Source organism: Rhopilema esculentum, chromosome 11 (assembly GCF_057945365.1).
Source record: "Rhopilema esculentum isolate cy_ngs chromosome 11, ASM5794536v1, whole genome shotgun sequence".
Classification (NCBI taxonomy): domain Eukaryota; kingdom Metazoa; phylum Cnidaria; class Scyphozoa; order Rhizostomeae; family Rhizostomatidae; genus Rhopilema; species Rhopilema esculentum.
In genome coordinates, this window is record NC_142825.1 from 1092645 (window position 1) to 1119283 (window position 26639).

General features: G+C 38.5%; 2 protein-coding genes, 1 long non-coding RNA gene and 1 pseudogene across 3 annotated transcripts in view; 1 reads left to right on the forward strand and 3 right to left on the reverse strand.

The window, feature by feature from the left end:
• Nucleotides 1–14868, reverse strand: part of LOC135695749 (uncharacterized) — a 60051-nt gene extending 45183 nt beyond the window's left edge. Inside the window, exon 1 of the transcript XR_016144311.1 lies at nt 13417–14868. The gene's annotated coding sequence lies outside the window, so the exon portion shown is untranslated. The remainder of the gene's footprint in view (nt 1–13416) is intronic.
• LOC148958803 (uncharacterized) lies at nt 10255–11580 on the forward strand (annotated as a pseudogene).
• LOC148958804 (uncharacterized) lies at nt 11840–13419 on the reverse strand. Its single transcript, XM_089111110.1, has one exon. It carries the CDS (start codon nt 12851–12853, stop codon nt 11840–11842), a length of 1014 nt encoding a protein of 337 aa, XP_088967236.1. The 5' UTR covers nt 12854–13419.
• A 10-nt stretch (nt 14869–14878) lies between the features above and the next one.
• LOC148958805 (uncharacterized) lies at nt 14879–26163 on the reverse strand. Its single transcript, XR_016144318.1, has 3 exons — nt 24489–26163; nt 24135–24171; nt 14879–16135 (listed from the first exon to the last, which is right to left on the reverse strand). It is a non-coding gene; the product is annotated as an uncharacterized LOC148958805 (long non-coding RNA).
• Nucleotides 26164–26639: the final 476 nt, after the last annotated feature.

Here is a 26639-nt window from a genome sequence, read left to right on the forward strand (position 1 = left end):
AAGCTTGTTTTTGTTTTTACAAGTAACCGTCATCACAATTGATTCTACTTCTTTGCTCAAACTGCCTAAAACAGTCTTCTACTGCAGCTTCCATCGTGACTCGATTTTTTCGAACTCCCAAGTGAAAAGTTCAACATATTTTTTATTACTTTTTTTCTTTTGTGCATACAATATGTTTTTTTGTTTCTCCCTTTGTTTCAGCTGCTGTAAATTGACTAGATACCCCTATTGTTTGGCAAGCCCCTTTTCAAATTCAAAGGAATCTGAGAATGATCAAAGAGATACAGCGAACGTTAAATGCCCATAGGAACCAGTGAGTGGCGTGCGGGAATTGCGCTTTGCAGGTGTAGGCACACAATAATTGTTTCTCATATTATTCCTTGTGCAGAATTGATCCAGACTAGTCTTTGCTCATTTGTCTACTTGTACCTCTTTATGTGGATATCAGTGTTCACTCTGTTGCCATCCATCTTGACCGCATCGTTCTTTTCTCTTCTTCCCCCTGACATGGTTAAACACGAATTTCATGATTTTATATCCGTTTACACGAAAACGACATCCTATGCAATGGTTACATTTTATTTTGTCTTTTATTTTTTGTTTGGCCTTGTGAAAAGTGATTTTTGTTCGGCATTGAAAACTATGTATTACCGCAAAAAACTTTTGGATGTCTTGCAAAATGTATTGTACGCCTAAATCATATGCAGGTTCCTGGAATCCATTTATCTTGGAGACCGCTTCCCATGGGACTTTCTTTTATTGCTTTCTGGTGATATAGAAACAAATCCTGGCCCTCAAATCTACAAGTGTCTGAAGTTTTTTCATTGGAACTTGAATAGTATTTGTGCTAGAGGTAACGTTAAAATTCCACTAATCGAGGCCTATGATTCAATTTACAAAAATGATATAATTGCGATCTCAGAATCCATGTTAGACTCTACTATTGATAATAAAGAAATCTGTATTGAGGGCTATAGTAAAGAAATTTATCGTAATGATCACCCAAGCAATACCAAAACTGGGGGAGTGTGCTTCTATTTTCGAGAGAGTTTGCCAATCAAACGCAGAACTGATCTGGAATTACTGCAAGAAATGATCGTTGCTGAAATAACTTTAGCGCGAAAGAAAATATTCTTCATTACAATATACTGTAGTCCTAGCCAAAACAGTGATCAATTTGAGGAGTTTATCAATCAACTGCAGGTGACTCTCGATCAGCTTCGAAGAGAAAGATATCATTCTCTGGTCTGGAGATTTTAATTGTAGGTCATCTCAGTGGTGGGACAATGATGTTGAAAACCCCGAGGGAACTTCTTTGGATGAGCTGATGGAAATGAATAACCTTTACCAGTTGATCGATGAACCTACCAATTTTCGAGGCGAAGGAAGGTCCTGTATTGACCTCATTATAACCGACCAACCCAACATGTTTGTGGAATCCGAGGTTCATCCTTCCTTAGATTAACACTGCCAGCATCAACTGATTTATGGTAAACTAAATTATTCTTTACCCTCTCCACCTCCATACAAAAGAACGATCTGGGATTACTCAAAAGCCGACACCAGCAAAATCAGAGATTTACTTAACTGCGTTGACTGGAATTCGCGATTTAATGGCCTAGGGTCCGAAGAAATGTCGGAGGTTTTCACCAGTGCCCTGCTTTCTATTCTTTCGTCGTGTATACCTAATAAAGTCATAAAATGTAATGATAAAGATCCACCATGGATAACACCAGAGCTAAAATCTGCGATCAAGCGTAAACACAGAATTTATAGAAAGTTTGTACAGCGTGGAAGAAGGCCAGAGGACTGGAACCTAGTTAAGGAAACACGAAATAGAACATCAAAAATGATTATTCATCAAAAAGAAAGCTATTACTTGCAGCTTGGAAGAAATTTATCTGACCCTAACCAAGGCATTAAAACCTATTGGACCATCCTAAATAGGTTAATCAATAAGGAAAAAGTATCAAATATCCCTCCTTTGCTGGAAAATGGACTTTTTGTGACGAACGTTCAAACCAAAGCTAATATTTTAAACGACTACTTTGTAAAACAATGCTGTATAATAGCAACGGGAAGTTCTCTTCCTAATTTTCGGCAAAGATGTAACTCTGTCTTAGAAAACATGAATATTGATAGGGAAAAAGTTCTCCAACTGATTCGCGCTCTAGATCCTAAAAGAGCAAGTGGATGTGACAATATCTCTGTTTTCATGATAAAGATATGCGATAATTCAATTGTTGAGCCCCTGTGCCTGATCTTTGAAAAATGCCTTGAGACAGGAATCTATCCATCTGTCTGGAAAAAAGCCAATATTATTCCAGTGCACAAAAAAGAAAGCAGGCAAAACAAAAGAAATTCTCGACCCATCTCACTGTTGCCAATTTTCGGAAAAGTCTTTGAAAAAGTATTATTTGATGGAATATACGGACATCTTAACGAAAATGGACTTATAACTTCAAAGCAGTCTGGCTTTCGACCAGGTGACTCGACAATTAATCAGTTACTATCTATAACTCACAAGATCTACAGTGCGTTTGAAGAAATTCCCAGCCATGAAACTAGAGCTGTCTTTCTTGACTTGTCGAAGGCATTTGATAGGGTCTGGCATGAGGGTCTACTATACAAATTGCAATGCAGTGGCATAGATGGAAACCTTCTCTCGTTGATTCGGAATTATTTGGCAAATCGAAAACAGCGTGTAGTGCGGAATGGCAAAAGCTCACAATGGACATCAATATCTGCAGGAGTGCCACAAGGCTCAGTATTAGGACCCTTGTTTTTTCTAGTGTACATAAATGACCTTGTTGATAATGTTCACTGCAATGTGAGAATGTTTGCGGATGACACATCTCTTTTTTCTGTTGTAAACGAAGTCAATAGAACTGCAGAGGACTTAAATAGGGACCTTGAGACGGTACGTTTGTGGGCATGGCAATGGAAAATGCAGTTCAATGCGGATAAAACTGAAGAAATTATTTTTTCTTGCAATAGACGTAAGCCCTTCCATCCTCCCCTGTCTTTGGGATCCAACGAGATAAATACAAAATCTGAGCACAAACACCTGGGACTAACTCTTGACTCTAAATTAAATTTTAAAAGCCATATTCGAGAAGCTAGTATAAAAGCAAGAAGGGGTATCGGTATGATAAAATACCTTTCCAAATATGTTTCTAGGAATGTGCTCGATCAGATATATAAGCTCTATGTGAGGCCCCACCTAGATTATGGAGACATCATATATCATAGATATGATCCTGAAATGCAATCTGCTTTCACACAAAGACTGGAGCATATTCAATATTCAGCTGCCCTTGCAGTCACTGGAGCATGGAGAGGTACGAGTAGACAAAGACTCTATGAGGAATTAGGTTGGGAAAACTTGTATCAGAGAAGATGGTATCGACGTTTGTGTCATTTTTTCAACGTGAAAAAGTCACAATCCCCTCATTACTTGTTTGCAGAAATTCCAGATGAACGCGAACTTACCTACAATCTCAGAGCAACACACGCTTACAACCAAAATTTTGGGCGAACTGTCCGTTTTTCGAATACGTATTTCCAAAATACTCTTTTGGAATGGAATCTTCTTTGTGATGATATAAAACATTCTGTAAGCATTGCTGAATTCAAACGTAAACTTCTTGCAATCATTCGACCATTAGGAAACTCTACATATAACATTCATGACATTGACGGTGTTAGATCTTTAACAAAACTTTGATTGAATTTTAGTGCATTAAACGAACATAGATTCCGGCATAACTTTGACTGCCTAAACCCGATTTGAAGTTGTGGAACGGGAAAAGAGGACAATGAACACTATCTCCTGCACTGCCCACAGTTTGATTTGATGCGTACAGATCTCTTTGGTCAGCTTTCAGAAATCCCTGCCCTTGACATTAATGATATGGATACAACAGCCTTGTGCGATCTCCTTTTATATGGCAGTTCACGATTGAATATAATTAGCAATAGGATGATCATGGATGCCACTATATCATACATTAAGACTACTCAACGCTTTAAGTGAAACCCCAAACAGCAGTTACCCCCCCCCCCCCCCTTTTAGTTTTTTTGTATATATTCTTTGTAAGGGATTGTTTATTGTAAGTGTCGCTCGTAGTGGGAACACGATGACCTTGGGTCTTTTCCCGCTATGAGGGGCACAGTTGAATGTAAATATTAGAGTTGTAGTTGTTTTAAATTGATAAAAAAAAAAAGAAAAAAAAAACTTGGTTAACGAGCGAAATCTTTAAATATCACATGCAACAAACACCTTTTCAATGCAGAAACGTCAATTAATCTAAAGAAACCATTGATGAAAAGATCCCGTTTTCTTTTCAAAACTTTTTTGGTTCCAGTTGGTTATCGTAACTATCGTTGCCTTCTCCTGACATGTTTTCCACAAAGCCAAATTTCATGTAAAAACCCTTTAGAAATAATCAACCTAAGTTAGCATATTTTCTTTCAGCACTTTTTGGCAAAAAACGCCTAGAATTGGTCACAAAAATTTTTAAGATTATAAAAAGCCAATCAAAAACTTGTTTTCTTTATACAACATCTAAAACATTTTAAAGAAAAAATCAAGACAGTAATCAAACTTTATTTTAAAACAGATTTAGAAAAGTTTGGACATCCATCATCCAGCAAGGCAGATCTGAGTTGTAAGGCATGTACACTTACGTTTCGCTATCGATGTTGTTTATCATAGGAAAAATATTTTCAAAGAATGTATCGAAACATCGCACATCTTTTAAAATATAAAAACCTATCAAAAGTGGTGTTTTTTTCCAACACTAAAATTTTTTTTAACACCAAATCAAAAACTTATCAAAGCCGCTTCAGACTTCATGCTTCAGTATGGAGCTCGAAAAAGCGTTGCCTCAAAAGTTTATCAAAACGGCTTCAGACTTTACGAGACCCAAAAAAACATCTCTATCTCATCAACTCTAGTTGATTTAGAAAGTTTCAGCCGATTCCAAACAGTTTTTCAAAAGTTATTGCAGGACACCGACTCATCAGATTTGAGTTATAAGGCTTCATTATCGAGCTCGAAAAAGCGTTGCCTCAAAAATTTATCAAAACCGCTTCAGACTTTACGAGACCCAAAAAAAGATCTCTGTCTCATCAATTCTAGTTGATTTACAAAGTTTCAGCCGATTCCAAACAGTTTTTCGAAAGTTATTGTGGGACACCGGCACATCAGATTTGAGTTATATGGCTTCAGTATGAAGCTCGAAAAAACGTTGCCTCAAAAATTTCTCAAAACCGCTTCAGACTTTACGAGACCCAAAAAAACATCTCTATCTCATCAATTCTAGTTGATTTACAAAGTTTCAGCCGGATCTCAACAGTTTTTCGAAAGTTATTGCGGGACACCAACTCATCAGATCTGAGTTATAAGGCTTCAGTATGGAGCTCGAAAAAGCATTGCCTCAAAAATTTATCAAAACCGCTTCAGACTTTACGAGACCCAAAAAACATCTCTATCTCATCAATTCTAGTTGATTTACAAAGTTTCAGCCGGATCTCAACAGTTTTTCGAAAGTTATTGCAGGACACCGACTCATCAGATTTGAGCTATAAGGCTTCAGTATGGAGCTCGAAAAAGCGTTGCCTCAAATATTTATCAAAACCGCTTCAGACTTTACGAGACCCAAAAAAACATCTCTATCTCATCAATTCTAGTTGATTTACAAAGTTTCAGCCGATTCCAAACAGTTTTTCGAAAGTTATTGCGGGACACCGGCACATCAGATTTGAGTTATATGGCTTCAGTATGAAGCTCGAAAAAACGTTGCCTCAAAAATTTCTCAAAACCGCTTCAGACTTTACGAGACCCAAAAAAACATCTCTATCTCATCAATTCTAGTTGATTTACAAAGTTTCAGCCGGATCTCAACAGTTTTTCGAAAGTTATTGCGGGACACCAACTCATCAGATCTGAGTTATGAGGCTTCAGTATGGAGCTCAAAAAAGCGTTGCCTCAAAAATTGATCAAAACCGCTTCAGACTTTACGAGACCCAAAAAAAGATCTCTGTCTCATCAATTCTAGTTGATTTAGAAAGTTTGAGCTGATTCCAAACAGTTTTTCAAAAGTTATTGCAGGACAACGACTTATGTAAGTTTCTACTTGAGGGGTTTCCTCTGAGTTTGTTGTCGTTTTCTAAAACTGGCGTTCTTGCTGTTATTCGACCTAAATTAGAGATACTTGGTAACAAGGGTAGGTTTTTTGTTCTTCTTTGTCGATTTAGATGTTTCCCGTTAAGTGTTTCGCCGTAGGTCGCTTGAAATGAGGGCCTGCTAAGACATCGCAAGGGTCGATCGTCATTTCAAACTTGGATCGTGTCAAAAAGTTTGGAGGTTTTTTCCTTATTCTAGCGATAATTTCACGTAGCTTCTTGAAACAACTACGAAAATCAACGGACAATCCAGCAAGGTTTCCGTCATTTAAAGGCCTTTTGGCTACTTGCTTTTCTTTTTTTATGCGAATCGATTAAAGTCCAAATGTCTATTTGCAATGAAATTTAGGCCGTGTCAAAAAATTTTCGACTTTTTTGCTCACCTTTGGAAGTATAGCGCATCTTATTATGAACAAAATACATGAATCAACAGAAAATCCAGCCAAGTTTCTCTCTATGAAATATCTTTTTAATATATTTTATAGTTTTTTTGTAAGAAGCAATCAAAGTCCGAATGTCTATTTTAATGTCTATTTGAATGTCTAAACGAATGTCGCACGCTAAATAGCAGAACTAACTATTGTCCCAATAACTTTTTAACTCTGCTCCTCCAGATATAGTTTCCTCCAATTATACACGATATTGAACACCATTTCATCACATTCTTTTTATTTTTTTTACTTTGGGAGAAATTTCTCAGTCGTTACCATACAAAACTTTTTACACACCCAAGCGAACCAAAACCATGAACAACCAGCTGTACTGAGAATCCATTTCTCACTAGACAATCAGATTGCTCCTTACATCTTCTAACTTTCTCCTGATGAGCATTTTCCAATTATGAATCATAACAAACAGTCATTTCAACTATTGTGCACTACCTCTGTATACGATTGAGAATGACTATGTTCTTAATCCTCTGCTTAATTCTTCTCTAAATTCTGGAAATATGGTTTCTGCTAACAAGTTGGATGAAAATCTTGCCCTTGGCCTATTTTCCTTTATGAATTCTGCAATCTTATTCACAATTCGATCATGGTGATGTGAATAGAAATTCTTAAACCCATTGCAACCGTTTAATATGTAAGCTACAGACACTGTGTGTCTATGACAGAACGGGCATTCCTGATTGTGATCTCTATTCCACAGATGTAGGGTAAAGTTGGTGGGAAGAATACTAAGCCTCGCTTTGATTGTAAAAATCACAAGAGCATCATCAACTTCCCAATTATAATAGATCGAGTGTGACGATTTTGTATGAATATTTTCAAGATTGAGATAACATCCTTGCACAGTTAATTCTTTTCAAGATTCCATAGATATACTAAAATACGTGGGGTACAATATGATGAATTTGAAATTACGATCAATGTAAGTAAATTGTACCAGGAAAATTCAAAATAATTAACGACGTTTCGAGCATAGCCCGTTATCAAGTGAGATAGAAAAGCCATGATAGAACTAAAAAACGTTAAAGGAATATGGAATTCGACGAATGGAATAGGAAGACGGATGTAAGAGCATGGAAAAGAAATATATGGAAAAAGCTAATAAAAATAAATATATATATACATATAATAAAATAGAATATATACTAGAAATGAGACATGTTCTCCGTTACTCCGAGTTTCGTGCTTACGCACTCATCAGACAGACTATAATGAAGAATATTCCTGTTACCGCGGCATAAATATACAAAAGGTGTGATAAAGTTAGACAAAAGAAATTTTATTTAATACAGGTTAATTAGTTAGGTGGAGTTCTATTGTTCATGAGATAAAACTTGTTTTCGTGTCGGCATTTGGAGATTAATTCGGATCGTTTGTTTAGAAGGGTGTTGTTATTTGCTTTGATGATGTATAGTTTTTCTGTTAAGCATAGGTCACACCTTTTTGTAATGTTGTTGTATGGTTTGGCTGAGGTGATGATGGTCCATTGTATGTCATAATCCTTGTTTTTGTCTTTAAGTTCCCAGATGTATTTTGATAGTTCGGTACTGTTGGCGTATTTTCGGTTGCGGAATGAGAGTTTGTGTTGTGTAAATCGTTGTTTGAAGGTTCCTTCTGTTAGGCCAATGTAGTTTTTGCTGACAGTGTCTTCGGTTGTGGTGATATGTGCGTTGTAGATGATGCTGGAAGAGAGGCAGTTGCTGTCTAGTGGGCATTGGTCTTTTTTTCGGCAGTTGCATGTTTTCTCGTTGGTAGTGGTGTGATTGGTGTTGATAATTTTCTTGTTGTGTTTGTTGATGATAGTTTGCATATTATCCATACAGCTGTAGCTGACTTTAACGTTGTTCTTGTTGAAGATCTGATGGAATTTGTGATTCTTGGGGAAGTGTATGTGTATGAGCTTGAGGAAAGTTCTGCCGATGTTAGTTTGTACATTCTTGCTGTATGGTGGGTTGTACCAGATTATGTTGCGCTGTCTGTTTCTTCTTTTACGTGTGGGTGATGTGTGGTCTTTGTATTTTAGGGTGTCGGGGTATCCACTGGCTTTTAGGGCGTTTTCGTAGATGGGCTTGGCTTTGTTGAATTCACTTTCGTTGCATGATATGTCAGTTATTCTACGGTTGATTGCTCCAGGTAAGTGCTTTATGATGTTGGGGGGATGGTTGGACTTTGTATTGATGTATAGTGGCTGGTCGTTGGGCTTTCTGTATGGACAATACGATTGATTTGTTAGGTTTAGTGTTACGTCGAGGTAGTTCACAATTTTTAGGTTGGTCTGTATGGTGATGTTGAGGCCGTGAGTCTTGAAAAGTTTTGTAATGTCCTTCCTGATTTCTCTCTGCTTGTGGACCACGGGTGTTCTTAAAGATAGCAAGTCCGTCGTCTCTGTATCGACCTATGTTGCCTTTTCCGTATTTTGCACCCAGCTTATTGAGGATGAAAAGACCAACCAGTTCACAAATTTCCGCGCCGTCGAAGCTCCCCATAGTCACATCGAACATGTGGCTGTCTTTTTTCGTCCATGTATTTCCTTTGCTGAATAGGAGTGATTTGCGGGCATGCATTATGATGTTGGTATCTTTTTCGGTGATTTTGCAGTATTTCTTGGCGAAGGAGATAGAGTCTGTAAGGAGTTTTTCGGTTATTGAGGGGTAAAAGTTTTCAATGTCGAAGATAACAAATGTATGTTGATGCTTGTTTGGTATGCTGTTGAACCAGTTGATTACAGACGAAGTGTTTTTCCGTTGGTTTAGGGTAGTTTGGTTTCTGATGGTCGTGTTGATTCTGTCAAGGATCTGTTTGCTGATACGGCCTATTTCACTTTTTGCGGGGTTGATTAGTCTGCAGGTGGGGTTGTTCTGGAAGTTTTCTTTATGGTCTTTTAGAGTTATGAATGCTTGTCGTTCTGCCATACATTCTGTTCGGTCTTGGATGTTGAGTTCAGTGGCAATGTTCCATGCTTCGTTGTTTATTGTGTGGATGGCGCTGTCGTTTGCTTTCTTGTAGGTTGTGGTTATGCTGTTAGTTAGTAGTTTGTCATGTAGTTCACTATCCAGTTTGTAGTAGTTGGTTGTTTTGTCAGCGGGGATGAAGGCTTTCGTTGAGGCGTTGATCTTTTTGATGTCTTCGCGTAGCTGGTCTCGAAATTGGTCGTGTGTTTTCCTGAATTGGATGTGCTTGATCATGTTGAGTAAATCAGACTCAAATGCATCTAGGTCTTCGTTTTGTGGTGGACATTTTCTAGACTTGAATCCGAATGTTTTGTTTTGGTCCTCGGTTTGTTGGTCGTCTTCCTTTGGCTTTTCGTGGAAGAAGGCTTTCCATCTCATACGCTTGATGACACTTTCAGTTTTCTCGATAAGTTTCTTTATGTAGCTGTTTCTTGGCGGTATCGGTATATTTTTCATTGAATAGTTGAACCTTGTCTGTTCCATTTCTTGCGTTTCAGTGTTCGACAAAAGTGCTCGACTTTGCAGGAGCGTTAATATTCCAGATTGCGTTGTCTATTCTGAAGTGACAGTGCTCGATGTGCAAAAGCACAGAGCAATAGATATAATAAAATAGAATATATACTATCATCAGACAGACTATAATGAAGAATATTCCTGTTACCGCGGTATAAATAGAGAGTTTAAGCACACGCGACGATAACGATACCGATAACGATAGAACCTACCGTCATCGTTTCCGTTATGGTTGTGGTAAAACTAAATTAAGCACAAACAACGGTAGGGAGCGGCGACCTGACGCAATAGAAGGATTTCGTGAGAATGACACACTTCCTTGTTTACGACACGAGATATGTTTTAAAAGCCTCGAAAAATCCCCTTCTAGAGTTAAATAAAATATGGCTGAAAACAATATTAACGACGCTCTGGCAATCGCTCATAACTTAAATGTAATCGATGACGAAGAACTGGCTCTTTTAGAATTTGAGAATAGGCCGAAGCCTAATCTGGAGATTCCATATTGGCAGTACGAAAAATTTGACCTTGATGAAATGACAAATGACGAGTGTAAAGGCGAGTTCAGATTTGAGAAAAGATACATTTTTAATTTACAAGAAATTTTTCATTTCCCAGAAGAGATAGTAACATACAACAGAATTAGAGTCGACACTACGGAAGCTATCTGCATATTATTGAAACGTTTTGCCTATCCATGTAGATATATGGACATGATCCCAAGATTTGCTAGGCCAGTACCTGAAATTTGCGTGATTTTTAATACTTTGATGCGAATGTTTTATGAGCAGTGGGGTTTTTTATTGAATTCTTTCGAGAGAGAAACACTATCGCCAGTGAATCTTCAAAGATACGCAGATGCAGTGCACGAAAAAGGAGCACCTTTAAGAAACTGCTGGGGATTCATTGATGGAACTGTCAGACCAATCTCCAGACCTGGCATTAACCAGAGAGTCCTTTATAATGGACATAAAAGAATCCATGCAATAAAATTCTAATCTGTCGCTACTCCAGACGGTCTTGTTGCTTTTCTACATGGTCCATTTGAAGGAAGAAGGCACGATAGTGGAATGCTACGAGAATCTGGCCTTTTGCAATTACTCGAGCAGCATTCTGTTTCTCCAAATGGTGATATTATGTGCATTTATGGAGACCCTGCATACCCCCTTAGGCCACATCTTCAAGCCCCATTCAGAAATGCAGATCTGAGAGAAAGGCAGCAGCTGTGGAATCAACGGATGAGTGCAGTCAGAGTCAGCGTGGAATGGTTGTTTGGGGACATAATAAACTATTTTAAGTTTTTAGACTTTAAGAAGAACTTGAAAATACAGCTTAGTGCTGTTGGAGAGATGTATTTAGTATGCACCTTGTTAAAGAATAAGTCGAACTTTATTATCCTTTTTTGGCACAGAGAAGATGGGGGAGATAAATTCTCCTGTTTCATGGGTACATGTCACAATTACTCTTTTTTCAATTAGAATGCTGAGTTCTGATTTAATCAACTCAACATGCTCTTTAGAGATTGAATTTTTGGAATGCAAGAATTCTCAGGAGGGTGTTCAGTGAATTCAATTTTATCTCCTTGCGCAGTTTGTAGGATAGATTCATCTGATGTTAGGGCTTCCCAGTGTGGTAAGCAGTTACTTATCTGACCACCTACAAAAGTTTTAATTTTGGCTTCAAGATAGGGTATAACAAGCCTATTAATGTTGAAGGGAGATTTTCTTACCTGAGAAGTTATTGACGAAAATCCCTGCCTCTGCTCCTGCCTCGTCTGTTCTGTTGAGGTCGCATTTGAAACTGGTTTTGGGGTTGCTGACTGGAATAATTGGGTTGGGGAGAGTAACTTACCCTCCCCCTGTTGGATAAAAAATGATTTCTCTGATGGTGGGGATAAGTTGGATATGGAGAGTACCTTGGCCTTGTCTGTACATCATTGGCCATCATTTTACTTTCTAACTTTGAGTCTGTGATTGCTTTTGGCAAATCATCACCAAAAAGAAGCTTTTTGGGTTTGTTTGAGCGATGACAAGTTGATTTTAGCTCGATACTTAAGAGTGGTCTGAGGGCATCTCTCCTTTTGTATGAGAGTTCTGTATTCACACTACCCAGCAAGACAATAGAGTCAAAAAGTCTTGTTGCAATAACCCTACTATCAGGGTTTGTTTTAGCTTCTCTGGCCTTTAATAGCTCATCAATTGTCTGAGACAGAGCTCCAGATACTCTAACAATGGTATCTTGCAACACAGCAATACGTAAATCTCGTTGCCTGTAAAAACCCTTAACCCTGTTCCAAATAGGCTCATTGACCTTTGGAACAGATGATTGGTCACAATTTTCTGGGATTTTATATTTCTCAAGGATCTCTTTCCTTTTATCATTTCCCAGGTCAGCAGTGAATTTTTCATTCACAATTTTTGCTATTTTCTCTGATATGGGTGGTCCATAGCCCTCATTGGGACGGAGAGACAAATCAATGGTTTCAAGAAAGTGGTCATTGTCCTCATCACCATCAGATGGCTGGAAATCATCCCCTCCAAAAATACTCATGGCATCATCCTCACTACTTTTGGGGGGCCCTTCCTGTGAAGGTGGTGTTGGTGCTTCCTGTGAAGCTGGTGTAATTGTCCCCTGTGAGACTGGCGTTAGTGCTTCCTGTGAAGCTGGCGTGGTGGTTGCACTGGAGGAAGATGCATGATGAGAGGATTTTTCATCTTTAAACTCGTGTAATAATTTGTTTGTTTCAAGCATGCTTTATTGCATAGCCGAAAGAATATTTATTAGTGCATGATTATCATTTATGGGAGCCGCATTAGTAGATAATGAAGGAGGATGATCATGGTTTCTTCACCCAGACCCAACACAGAAATATCATCAGTGTCCATGAGGACAAACAACGAAAAAACGAACAAAAACTTTATTATGAAATACAAATACTTATCTCTGGGTAGATTTGACTTCCAAATTTTGAAATTTGTCGTCGATGAACGTGGATTTTTATCAAAAAATTTTGAAAAATATTTCAACCCGAGACCGGTTTGCAACGTGAACGATACAACTGGTTTGCGCATGCGCGGTACTGTCTCTCGTACAACTCTGTAATGACGTAGGCTGATGGTGAAATAGAATTGTAATCACCAATTGTAATCACAGATAAACACCGCCATCACTGATCCTCCCTTGACATCCAACATCAGCAAATATAAAATTGTAATCAAAATCAACAAGGACAAGTAACACAATGCTGTAGAAGCCCTTGTGGTTACAAAAGTTTGCCCCAGAGTTCACAGGGTGATATATGGAGATGTGCTTACCATCTGCAGCACCAAATGCATTTGGAAATTGCCATTTTTCCTCTGCACCTTGAGCTAGCTTGATCCATTCAGCCTCCAATCTTGGAAATTGGAAGTACTCTTCTTTCAGGTTGTTGTATATTGCGTCAAATACAAGAGGAACGAATTTTGTGATGGTAGTCTGGTGTATTTGGAATTGATATTGGAGACTCTCAAAGCTCACTCCAGTTCCAAGAAATCGTAGGGTTTCTGCCAGTTCCTCTTCTTTACTAATTGGCGTTCTTAAATGGGTTGTTTGTCCTTCAATGTCATGTTTAACTTTGGAGAGCAGTTCCTGATGCAATAAATAATAAAAAAATCAGTTCCTTGAAATGTTATTTTACCTCAGGGCCGTCACTAGCTGCCCTGTGAGGGGGAGGGGTGTCAGGCCAAATTTTTCAAAAAACTGGGCGGTCGATGCTTTAAATGCCGTAGAGGTAGCAAATTTTGCCGACAAAACACCTCTAAGTGTCCAAAAATTCCTTGTTATCAAAACATAATTTCTTTCCTGAGGGATATCAGACCCCTACACCCCCACTGTAGCCACGGCTCTGGCTTACCTTTCACATTTTAGGCCCAATACATGTTTAGAATTACTTCATCAACAATATTGAAGGGAATAGGATATTTTTGGTTATAGCAGCTTTACCAAATCCATTATATATAAAGAATACCTATCTCAAAAGTTTTCGTGTTCATGCGCATGAATCTTCTGTAGTCCTACCTGTCGTTTAATCTCAGCACATTTATCAAACTTCCATAGATACCTTTTCCACTGGCCACAGCCAAGGCTTTACCCAGCAACTTCTCCGTTTTCTTTTAGGCTTCTTTTTGGCCAAAGAATAAATTATCAATGCTGCTGCAGCCTTCCTTCTTCTTTCTTGGTAATCGTCTTCGAAATCCTCTATTTTTCAACTCCTACTCAAAACAAACTTGCGCGCCAAAATGTTCGTCTCGTGAGCAATATTTTATGTTAATTGTCGGCTTCTTTGAAAAACTTGAAGATGATGGAAATCTTTTTGAATAGCGATCAAAAGTATTTCCCTCAAGATGGATTAAAATTCCTCAAGATGGATTAAATTTCCACTCAACAAGCAAATACAAACACTTGGAGTGGTGACTTACACTATCACTTTCTCTCGTTTTTCGTGATCACAGAAAAAATGTTAAGCAAATTGTACCTGGATGTGATAGTGTAATAGGGCCTTTAAGCATGCTGCAGTTGCTGATGCTGAGTTCGAGGAGAAGGATCAACACCAAGATAGGGTTACTCATGAGAGAAAAGAAACAATTGAAGCAATGCAGTTACATGGGCAGTTTCATAAGGATACAAAAGATGTTAAGAATGGTGAATCATCATGGGAGTGGCTACGAAGTGGAGATTTAAAAAGAGAGACAAGAGTCTGTTGGTAGCTGCACAAGACTTTTGTGATTCGCACTAGCGATAGTCACAAAAGTGCGAATTTAATTCGCACAGGAGTGCAAGCAATTTTTTATCACGTGACCTCTCCTCATTTTGGAATCGAGGTTTATGGCACTCTTGTATTTCCAAGGCTAATCTTAATATTCAACCGTAGGGCCACTCTTGTCTTTTCAAGGCTTATCTTAATATTCAACCATAGGGCCACTGGCAAGCCCGCGTAGCGGGCTTCATAGGGGAGCTAGTCTTCTGTTAATTGTAAGGTGCATATTTTCAATTTGATACATTACATTTGTCATGTAGAGGCAGGGTTGAAAGTTGCCTAAAAACATTTTGGAAGCCCCGATCCATTTGTGGTCCTCGTTTAACTACTTTCACGTGTTACCCTCTTAATTTCTCCTGTTTATTCTAATTGCAATGTTTTTAAGTTTCCATCTTTGTTTATCTATTGATGAATCGTTGAAATACTTTGCAGGCTTATCTAAAAGCTCTGCTAATTATTCTGAATTCTACTTTAAAGCTTGACAACAACATGCTTCTGCCAGCCCCCACCAATTATTAATCCTCGTTGACACAATTTCATTCCTAAAAGTTCTCCTATTTAGTCAGAATCAAATTTTAAGGTTCTTCAACAAATTTAAAAATTTTTTAGTTGTACACTCGTAGCCCTTGTCGACTTAAGGGGCTTTTTTAAATATTTTCTAATGTCATTCTTAGAGCTGTAATGTTCATTTTAATGCACTTCGTTCAATCTTTGTTCACTTGTGATGCTGTTTTAAGACATAATTGCGGGCCACCCTCAAAGCTCCCTGTTTATTCTGAATCAAATATTAAAATTTTCCAACACAATATTCCTGTTAGCCGTTATTTTCATGGTGCTCGTTTAGATAAATATCATCTGAAAATTTCTTAAGAAAAAAAATTCCTAAAAAAGTATGTTGATTCATAAAAATCTTTAATGATTTCTGATCTAAACTCCAAAGAATTAAAATAATTACAAACTTTTTTCATTTGAGGGCCTGGTATCATATCTTCGTCACAATTAGCTTTGAAAACACTGCAGCAACAAAGCACTTAAGAAATTGAAAGATAGAAAACAGCAAAAGTTTCGTGCATCAGAAAGGGTTCTTAAATCTTCATAAATTTAGTCATTTTCTCCACAATCATGGTTGTTTCTTGTTTCTTTGTTCGATTAAACGCAAGCATCAATGTCATAAATTTCCTTTCGAAGGTCCGAGAATCACGTCTGTGTCATAATTATTGCTTGAAACACTCTTTGGTCTAGATGAAGAACAAAAAAATAATGAAGATATTATTCCATGGTTAATGAAATCGATGGTCATAATGCTTTGTAAAAATTTCAGAAAAAACGTTCGACCTGAGAGCTTAGCCACCCTTTTAACGACAGGTTTTTAGTGTAATTTCATCAAATTAAGCATAAAATCGTTTGAAATTGTTCTTGTTAAGCAAACAATACGGCAAATCCATTTTCCTTTAAGGACAAAACTACAAAGAGGTAAAAATTTAAGAGAAACATGTTTGTGACGGGTCTAGCGACTCCTTTTAGCAACCGGTTTTTAGTATAATTTCACCCAAATAAGCAAAAAGTCATTTGAAATGATTTCTAGAATGATTCACCTACAATTGCGAAAATGCTCTCAAATCTATAAATAATTTTAACTTGATAGACAGGCAAATCCTATTTGTCTCTGTGGGAAAATCTTCTAACTCATACGCTCTGCGAGCATTATTCAATTAGTTCGCTTTGATTACCAGTGTCTATTGTTCAAAATTCAGTCTCGCATTCCGGTGAAATGGCTTCTGCCTCTAAATATTTTACCTGTTGTTTCAAAATGACTTATAGCTCGGATTCTGCTCAAAATTAAAAAAAAAGAATTATAGAAAAGTTTTAGGTTAGAGGATGCTCTTTTAGGTTATTCAGCTTTGATTAACATAAGCCCTAACAATTTGCTGCGATTTCCAGTCAAAGTCTGAGACCAAGAAAGACGAGCAGAAAAAAAATCAAACGCAGTTTTCTTAACATAAATATATGGAACGATACAAAGAAAAAGCATATTTCAATAATTAGCAGATTAATAAGAAATAACGAGCACATAGAAAACAACTTACACACACATTAAACTACATGAAAGTCATGAAAACAGTCATTATTAAGAACGCAAAGGAACGTGTATTTCCCTTCCTCCATGTTGCTGCAGCCTGTGCATACGAAGCAGGAGTACCCATCCTTCTTGTTTTTTGTGCAGTTTTTGCATCTGCCTCGCTTTTCAACCTTTTTAGGCAGATGCTTTTCAGCCCCCAAGTCTGAATTGACTTGTCTACCGCGTTTTCGACCACTTCTGTTGCTGCCAAGGAGCTGCATGGCTAATTTTTTCCTGAATTCGAGGAGTGTCATGGTCTTCTCTTTCCCTCTCCGTGCAAACCGCTTATGGTTCGGCGAATCCTTCATCAATACGAAGGCATTGGAAATAGATAGGTCCACCAAAAACCAAAGGATATAGGTCCACCAACGCCAAGATTTTCTGGCACAGCAATAAGCCGTCCACATTTGGTCTGCTCTATCCACTACAGCCATGTTTTCGTTGTAGCTCCGAACAGGTGGTGGGCATGAGATTTTCTTGTAACTCCCATCCTTTTGCATTCTTTTAACGGATGTTTCTGCCAAATTCGGATTACGGTTAGAAGGAAGCAGCCTGAGAGGCTTTCTCCCCTTTTTTTCCTGCCATACTTTCGCAGTTATGCCATTCTTTTGCAATGTTTTCGATTCGCCTGGTTGACACTTTAGGCCCAACTTCTTCCCTCTTATTAAACGCATCTCTTTCAACAGTGACTTGGCATTACTTTTGACAGTGCCGCATCCATAAATCCCATTTTTTAGGAGGTTTTCATGAAGGGCGACACAATTGAAATAGTTATCGAAGTAAAGATGGTGGTATCTGCCACAAATGTTTGTTGTCAAACCTTCGACAACCTTTCTTCCAAGTTCTTTCTCTCGGCCATGATTTCCTCCTGGCTTCCCAACGTAAACTTCAAACTCACAAACATACCCGTTCTTGCTGTCTGCCCGCTCCCAAACCTTGGTACCATATTAAGTTGGCTTGGCTGGCAAGTACTGCCTAAATGACAATGTGCCACAAAACTTTATCATCGCTTCGTCTACAGCATTTTCTCTGTTAGGACTGTAATTCCCCAAACACTGTTTGTTGACAACTTCCAAAAGTGGCCTAATCAAGTGGAGCTTGTCTCTGTTCGGATCTTGCCGATTATAGCCAGTGCGATCTTGTACATGGATATACTGGGATAGTTTTTCGAATCTATCCCTCGTCATGATCTCAGCAATGGCAAAATCACCATAAAATTTGTCCTGACTCCAGTACATTTTGATTTCTGGCAGGTCAACCAATGACATGAAAATTCTTAGGCCAACAAAGCAGTGCATTTCATCAGGTGTTGTTGGGGACCAGCGCTCGTCTACCTTGTGTTGCTCCACCTGCAACTGTAAGGCATACAAATTTTTTTGCTCTGCCAAAATGCAGTAAATCTCTTCAGGGAAAATTTTCTCAAAAAAGTTTATTTCTTTGGCTTCACCAGCAAGAGTGAATGTTGCTCCGACATCCTCTGTTCATACAAATTCTGGGATGTAAACATCGCAAAGCTTTTATGTCCATCCTTCGGCTACATCGTCATCGTCAGACAATTCTTGGCTTCCCCGAAGCTGAAAAACTCGTTGATAGAAAGGTCACTTTCCTTTATGTTCTCCTTAAATTTTCCAAATTTATTTCTTCCGACAAAAACCCAAAAAATTCACTTTCTTTGTCGCTACTTGAATCAAAATAATTGCATGCAGCCATTTTGCATCGAAAGTTAAACAAACTAAACCTCTGAACTTTCAACTTTTGTTTTCTCCAGATTTCTGACCGTGACCTACCCAATCATTTACCACCATTTGAATCTACATTGTTCAAACTACAACATGGTATTGTCTGAATAACCAGACTGCTTTTAGAGAGAAAAATTCTTGGGAGAAAAATGACTGCTTTTAGCCAATCAGAGCTCATGTTGCTGCATGGCAATGTAGCCAGAGTCGAAACTCAATAAGAGAATACTTCTAGTGGTTACTTGTATGAGATCTATCACAGAATAACCAAAACACAACAAAACAGAATTATATACAAAGGTGGATATTACGTAATGTTCTTAAGACGAATACCGGGGGTAGATGTAATGCAATAACTATACTCCCTAACATTTCCCCCTTCCTATAACTGAATAGCTGTCCATGGAATGTTCTCGGGAAAATGACGTGCTCTTCTTTCCCGCAAATTATATCGTCTGTAGGGTCGTTCATTGTCATCATGGAATTCCTCATTGTCCGTATCGGTAGTGTAGTCTTCGTCAGAACTGGTATACACCCTTTCTTCATCAGATTCAGAGTCATTTGTCTTTGATGCGAAACGATCCAGAATATCATCTTGACGAAAGGAACGATCATGAAACATCACGTCTTGAACTGGACGATCTGTGTTTTTGTCCATGGCAACTGGTGTTAAGCGATCATGATGAACGGTTTTCGTTTCTTTAGTCTGGTCGTTTTCAATCTTAAAGTTTACTCCGTTAGGCAACTTTTGAAGGACTGTCCATGGACCCCGGCGACGGGGAGCTAGTTTACGATTCTCGCCGGTCTTATAATACTTTACTTTAAGCCATACCTTTGCACCTTGGGGAAAGTCATTAAAACGAATATTCTTGTTATATTGTTTTTGCATATTTGATCTACTTAATTGGAGATTGTCGATTACAACATCATAGGCCGTCTTTATTGTTTGATTGCGATCGTTTGCATACTCGGTAGGAGTGTTAGAATCCATCGGAGTATGGTCAGCAGTAGCGAATAGAACATCGATAGGGAGGCGTGCAGATCTGCCAAACACAATATCAAAAGGTACATGATTTATGGCCTTACTGACACTCGTATTTAGGGCAAAAATTAATTCAGGCAATATTGTAGACCACTTGGATTGGTTCAACGAACGATGTAAGAGGGCAGAGCGAAGCATGTCCTTGACGCTACGAATATTTCTCTCTGCGAAACCATTTCCCTGAGAGTGGTAGGCGGATGAACGTCGTTTCTCGATGCCAAATATATTGCAAAGCTCGTGTAATGCTTGGCTATCTATATTAGATCCTTGGTCACTGAGGATATATAATGGTATACCATGAATGTAGATCCATTTAGACAAGAGTGCTGCAATAATCGAGGATGTCGTTTGATCTTTTAACGGAACTGCTTCAATATATTTAGAGAAAATGTCACCTATGAGCAGAAAATATTCGAAACCTTTGTTATCTTTCGGCATATATGCAATATCGATGCAGATGAATTGCATTGGGGCATCAGGGGTGACCATGTCGACTAGAGGTGCTTTAGGAGGGGCAGTGTTGCATTTAGTTTGCTGACAATGTACACAAAGAGAAATGAAATTCTTTACGTAGCCATACATACTTGGCCAGAAAAAACGATCTTTCAAAATTGCATAACATTTATCAGTACCAAAATGTGCCGTGTTATGAACTTCAGCAATAACGCATTTGCGTAGCGATGCTGGAATAACTGGACGACCTGATTTTGTTAAAACTCCGTTCTCTATTCGGAGTTGATTTTGGATTCTCTTGAAGCGACCTTGTAAAATCCGTGTTTTATTTTCTACAGCATGTTTGACACTATTAATGACTGGATCTGATTGTTGTTCTTCCAATAATTGTTCTTTAAAAGAAATATCGCTGAAGAAGGCTGCATAAATTTTGTCATCGAATAGTGAATTCGGTTGTGTAGAAGAGGCATTTTTGTTGCGTGAGAGTAGGTCAGCTTTGATATTAGTTTTACCGCGGATATACTGGACGGTGTAATCATACTCTTCTAGCTCTGCAATCCAGCGAGCAAACTTCCCACGTGGATCCTTTTGCTGGCGAAGATGAACCAAAGGGTTGTGGTCGGAATTTAAAACGAATGGGGTACCAGATAAGTACACATGCCAGTGACGAATGGCCAGTATCAGAGCAAATGCTTCTTTTGTTATGGTGGCCCAGTTTCGCTGAGAACTGTTAAAAGCAGTGGAAAAATAGGCTATCGAATGTAAAAGTCCATCGGATCCCTTTTGGGACAAAACACCACCGGCTGCAAAATCGCTGGCGTCAACTTCGATGATAAAAGTTTCATTAAGTTTCGGAAAAGCTAAAATTGGCTGTGAAGTTAATCGACGTTTTATTTCACAAAAAGCGGACTCACAAGACTCTGACCACGCAAATTGAACATTATCACTTGTGAGACGATTGAGTGGCTGCGTAATTGTTGCAAAATTGCGAATAAAAGCTCGGTAGAACCCAGCTAAACCCAAAAATGACTTCAATTCCTTCCTCGTGGTTGGTGGAGGAAAATTGCTGATGGCCTCAGTCAGGCGCTGCTGAGGCTGGATGCCTTCAAATGAAAGTTCATAACCAAGAAAATTTACTTTTTCCGAAGCAAAAACACATTTTGATGCTTTGAGAGAAACCTTGGCAGATCGCAGACGATCAAACACTGTAGCTAAATCCTGAATATGTTGTTCAAACGTGGAATTAAATACTACTATGTCATCCATATACGCTAAAGTCCTGTCCGATGGAAGGCCAGCGAGGCACATATCCATCATGCGCTGGTATGATGCCCCTGCATTGGAGAGTCCAAATGGCATCACGTTGAACTCGAATTTACCGTTTGGTGAAGAAAACGCAGTTTTTTCTTTGTCGCTTTCCACTAACGGAATAGACCAATAAGCAGATGCTGCATCTAATGTAGACCAATATCGGGCTCCTGCCATTTTGTCGATGACGTCCTTGATGTGAGGTAAGGGGTAAGTGTCCCTTTTTGTAACATCGTTTACGCCACGAAAATCGCATACGAACCGAATACTGTTATCTTTCTTCTTCACTAACAACACCGGAGCATTCCATGGCGAGGCTGACGGACGAATAATTCCATTGGACAGCATTTCGGAAACTTGTTGCTTCAAATCATCTTGCCAAGCAACCGGAACTCTATGTTGTTTGCGGTTGACGGGTAAAGCATCATTAGTAATAATTCGATGTTTAACGAGTGGTGTTTGTTGAGGCTTTTTTGTGTTAGCAGCAAAAACATCTTGGTAATCCATTAGCAATTGTTCAAGTTGTGACTTTTCCTGGGCAGACAGTTTTGAGTTTATGTCAACATCATCAATTTTAAAACTGGAGGCCCTGCTTTCTATGTTGGCTGAGGAAATAGTCTCTCCGGCTGGTTGTAAGGTACCCATCGTAGTTTGAGATTTAAGAACCACATCACACGATGAGACATTCAATGCAGTAATACAAAATATGCCATCAATGTTGGGTACAACGCGAGATCTAGTAATATATAAGCCACGTGACTTTGGCAGTCGATTTGGTTCAAAATCTCCAGTCAACATAAAGTTATCGGTGGTAGACTCCACGGAGAGAACCTTTTCTGAACGAGCAGGGATAGTGGTGTCCTCACATAACCGGACACTGGCGTTCTGAGTTGATAAGCAAGAGATAGATGTAGGTCCTAGTTGTATTTTGTTTTGAGCAAAATCAAATTTGACTGAGCCAAAGAGACGCATGAAGTCCCTGCCAAGTAGGATATTTGTGTAATTAATTGAGTCTAGAACTTGAAAAACATGTTTGCGGGGTGGCAGGTTAGAAATTTGGACGTTGAGAGTGACAGCACCCAATATTTTCATTTTTTCACCCGAAGCATTAATCAGAGTTTTCAGCGAACTATTATCTATTTCACTGTCCAAACCGATTTTCTTGAGAGTTCCTAAGTCAATAATTGATGTGCCAGAGCCCGTATCTAACATAACATGAGTGTTTACAGTTTGTATCTTTGCAGCAATAACGACTAAACATGGGTCTTCTGATTGAAAAATATCGGCACTGGCGGTTAGTCACTGATAGTTTGGGCAGGATGGGTTCCAGCTGTCATGGCCTTGTTGGCCGCAGGCCTGACAAAATCGAGTTGGACAACTTGCAACAAAATGATCAACACTTTTGCATGACCTGCATTTGTTCTGTTGTGAGGGGGTGTTGTTACCACGAAAGTTTCCAGTGAATCGTGAACCACGGCCCTGACCCCGATTACGGTTTTGAAAACGGCGACCAAAAGGGGTCCCGCGGCCCCTATGAAATGGTTGATTGGATGTGTAATTTACGCCACTCGCTGATGAATTGTTACCCCCGGATTGATCATCCGTTGTCATCGCATTCAATTTTTCAACAACTTTATCAGCTATTTTATCAATAACCGTGGGATGTATTTGTTCATCGCCACTGTCAATACTAATTGCATTAGCTGAATGGCATTTTGCAATTGTCATGTTTGACTTAACACCAGCTAATTCTAAGCGTACGGTTTCCGCTGCTAGGGCTTTAACATCACATGATTGGAATTTTTCCATGGCCTTCAAGGCAGAACGCATGTCAGGGTGAAGTCCACGAACAAAATAATCCTTAGCTAGAATTGCGCGAGCTGAGTCGTCAAAGCCTGGGTATGCCAGTTTAATCAATTCCATTATTTTGTAGGAGTATGTTAGAGCAGACTCACCTTGTAGACGATTTCTATTAGACAGTTCAAAGATTGCTTCTTCACGATTTAATTGGCCTTTCTCAAATTCTTTGAGAAGCTCCCCCTTTATTTGATCGAAATCTTTTCGTTCTTCTGCAGATAAACGAAGGTAAACATCGAAGGCAGGCCCCTCTAATCTGCTTGCCAAATTCTGAGCTTTTTTCTCTCCTGTAAATCCTTTCAGGGCTGAATGTAATTCTACCTTAGTCACAAATTCCGTAAGATTCCCTTGGCCGTTGAAACTTTTTATTTTGTTTTCCATTTTGATTATAGCTGAGATAGGTTCTGTGATAGAAATGTAGCCAGAGTCGAAACTCAATAAGAGAATACTTCTAGTGGTTACTTGTATGAGATCTATCACAGAATAACCAAAACACAACAAAACAGAATTATATACAAAGGTGGATATTACGTAATGTTCTTAAGACGAATACCGGGGGTAGATGTAATGCAATAACTATACTCCCTAACAGCAACAGTCGGGAAACGGAGCGCAAATAAATTTGTTGCCATGCTGCAACATTCGGGATACAAAGTATGAAAAGAAATGTTGTCGCACGGCAAGAATCGGAGTGTATGAGTTTTAATCAAAAAATTACTGACTTGTTGTACCAAAAAGTCAGCAAATCCCATCGTTCATCTACAAAAAAAGAAGGCGGTTAGGGAAAGTTGCTGCAAAGGATTCTCGTTAGGCATAACAAGTTGGGGGCTGGCTTTACATAATTCGCATTACAACGGGCTTCCTACAAAAATCAAATTTTCTTGCATCAAGAATAAACAGCAGTTGATTGCAATAAAACCGATCTAGTTTCCTTTTATCCCAAAAGCACAAGAACAGGTAAAAAATTTTCGTTCGCGGCGGGGGTCTAGCGGGCGGTTTTTAGTGTTTCACCGAAATGAGCACAAAATCATTTGAAATAAGGAATATCTAAAACAAATAAGAACAACAACCCTTACCTGTATTCGCATGCCATCGATTCTGATGCCAGTGAAGAAGGGGAACAGCCAGCAGCCATCGCAGAACCAAAAAAATACGGGCAGCAGCATGTGTACCATACGTACGTAGCTACTAAAATGGAAAGGAAGATTGTCAAAAGCACGAATTACATGGCTCTTGCAAACGAAATAAGAAACGGGGTTCAAAGTTGATAAAAAAAGCCAAGGAGACTCACCTGAGATCGAGAGCAGCCACTACTAACTGAAGCCTCAAGCTGTAGCACAGACCACAACTGTTTCGGACCGCTTCGCGTTCGAAAAGGAATGCCAAGCAGCAGTGCACGTAGATTTATTAGCTATCCTCTCCTCTCACTACTAAAAATCCAATGAATCCTTTGTGGAAAGCAAAACGAATTTGAAAAGCCTCGGTTCAAATTGAAGGGTTGCTGGAGGAAGAAGTTTTGAAATCTTTTGCAGAGGGCAAGAGAAAAGAGAGAGAAAGAACCTTTAGAAACACAGGACAAAGACCACGGAGAGCACTAATGGTGATTGAGACGATGCCTCAGAAAACGCCAAATATCTCAAGAAACAAGGCAGCAAAAAAAACGTTATACCTTTACGATAGCAAATCAATCATCTAGCTTCGATTTGAGACCTTGCTGGGGAAAATCTGCTCTGCCCTTCAGGGAGATAAAGGGGTTGAGCCGCCGTGCGGTGTGAATCTTTTGTTGGGGACTCATTTGCATATCCGCATATTTGTATTAGTAGACAGCAACAAATAAATGCTGCTTGTGCAAATAGCGAGTGGAAAATGTTGATCACATTGTTGCAGGTTGTGAAATGTTGGTGCAAAATAAAATACAAGGAAAGGCACAATAAAGTATGTCTCAATTTGCACTGGTGGCTATGTAGAAAGTTGGGATATAACACTTAAGATGAGTGGTGCAATGATGTACCAGAAAAATAATTGAATAAAGTCTACATGATGTTGAAAACAGAGAAGGTCTTATAATAGATGTTGCCATACCTGCAGATAAAAACATCGCAGATAAAATAGTTAAACAAATAACAAAATATGACAAACTAAAAGTAGAAATATCAATAACATAGGGGTGCTCAGAAGCAGAAGTAAAAGTTGTACCCATTGTTACTGGAGCACTAGCATCAATACCGAAAAATTTCTCACTCTTTCTGGAACTGTTGGAAATCCAGACATACATGCCAGTACTCCAAAAAACTGCCATCTTTCGAAAAACACATATCCTCAGAAAAGTACTTTCTGTCTGAGGCCCTTTGTCAAGGCTTGACAGTTTGACTATATGAAATCCAGTATTTTCGACGAAAACTGTGCAATCATAAAATAAAATAATAATAGTAGATTGAATTTTTATACAGCATAATTGATCAGTGCAAAATTGTACTGTTATCAATGGAGTCCTCTTCCAAAAGTTAAATGAAATGTAAAATCTTACAAAACAATAAAATCATCAAAAACAATAAAAATAAAGGTACAAAAATCATTGAAATCAGTTAAAAGTATATGCCAATTTACAATGTTCATCTGATGCATTTCTAGAAAATATTACAAAACAATAAAATCATCAAAGGAACAATAAAAATTGGGTTACAAATATCATTAAAACTGATTAATAGTATATGCCTATATTTACAATTTTTATTTAATGCAATTCTAAAAACAGTTGCAAGTGCATCATATGTCTTTGCAGCAAGATAATATAAACTTTTTTGCGCGCTCTTGAGCTTAACTTTCGGTAACTTCACTGAATTCTGATTGTTCGTTGTTGCGTACTCGTTGAAAGTATAAAATAGTTATTGTTTAGACAATCGAATACTAGAGTACATGCTCTCTTTTTAATTAGGCTTGATACTGATGGAGTTCTTATTCCCACATTCTTTCAAATTGTTGATACGTTCTTTCCTCCATTCTCGATGCTTTTGATCTTTTTTTGTCTAGAATCAGGTGACAGACTACACCAATATCTAAAAATTGCTAAAACCATTGTTCTTTATAATGCTTCAGCTTCATCTGATGTCAGACAATTTCTTATTTTTTCATCATGTTCACTCTGCCTGAAGCTTTTTAGAGGATTTATCAAAGTGTGTGGCAAGTGTCAAAGTAGAGTCTAAATGCACCCCAATATATTTATAACT

Excerpts from the sequence above, each read along its gene's own strand:
- LOC148958804 (XM_089111110.1), bottom strand. The coding sequence starts at position 12,853 with ATGCTTGAAACAAACAAATTATTACACGAGTTTAAAGATGAAAAATCC.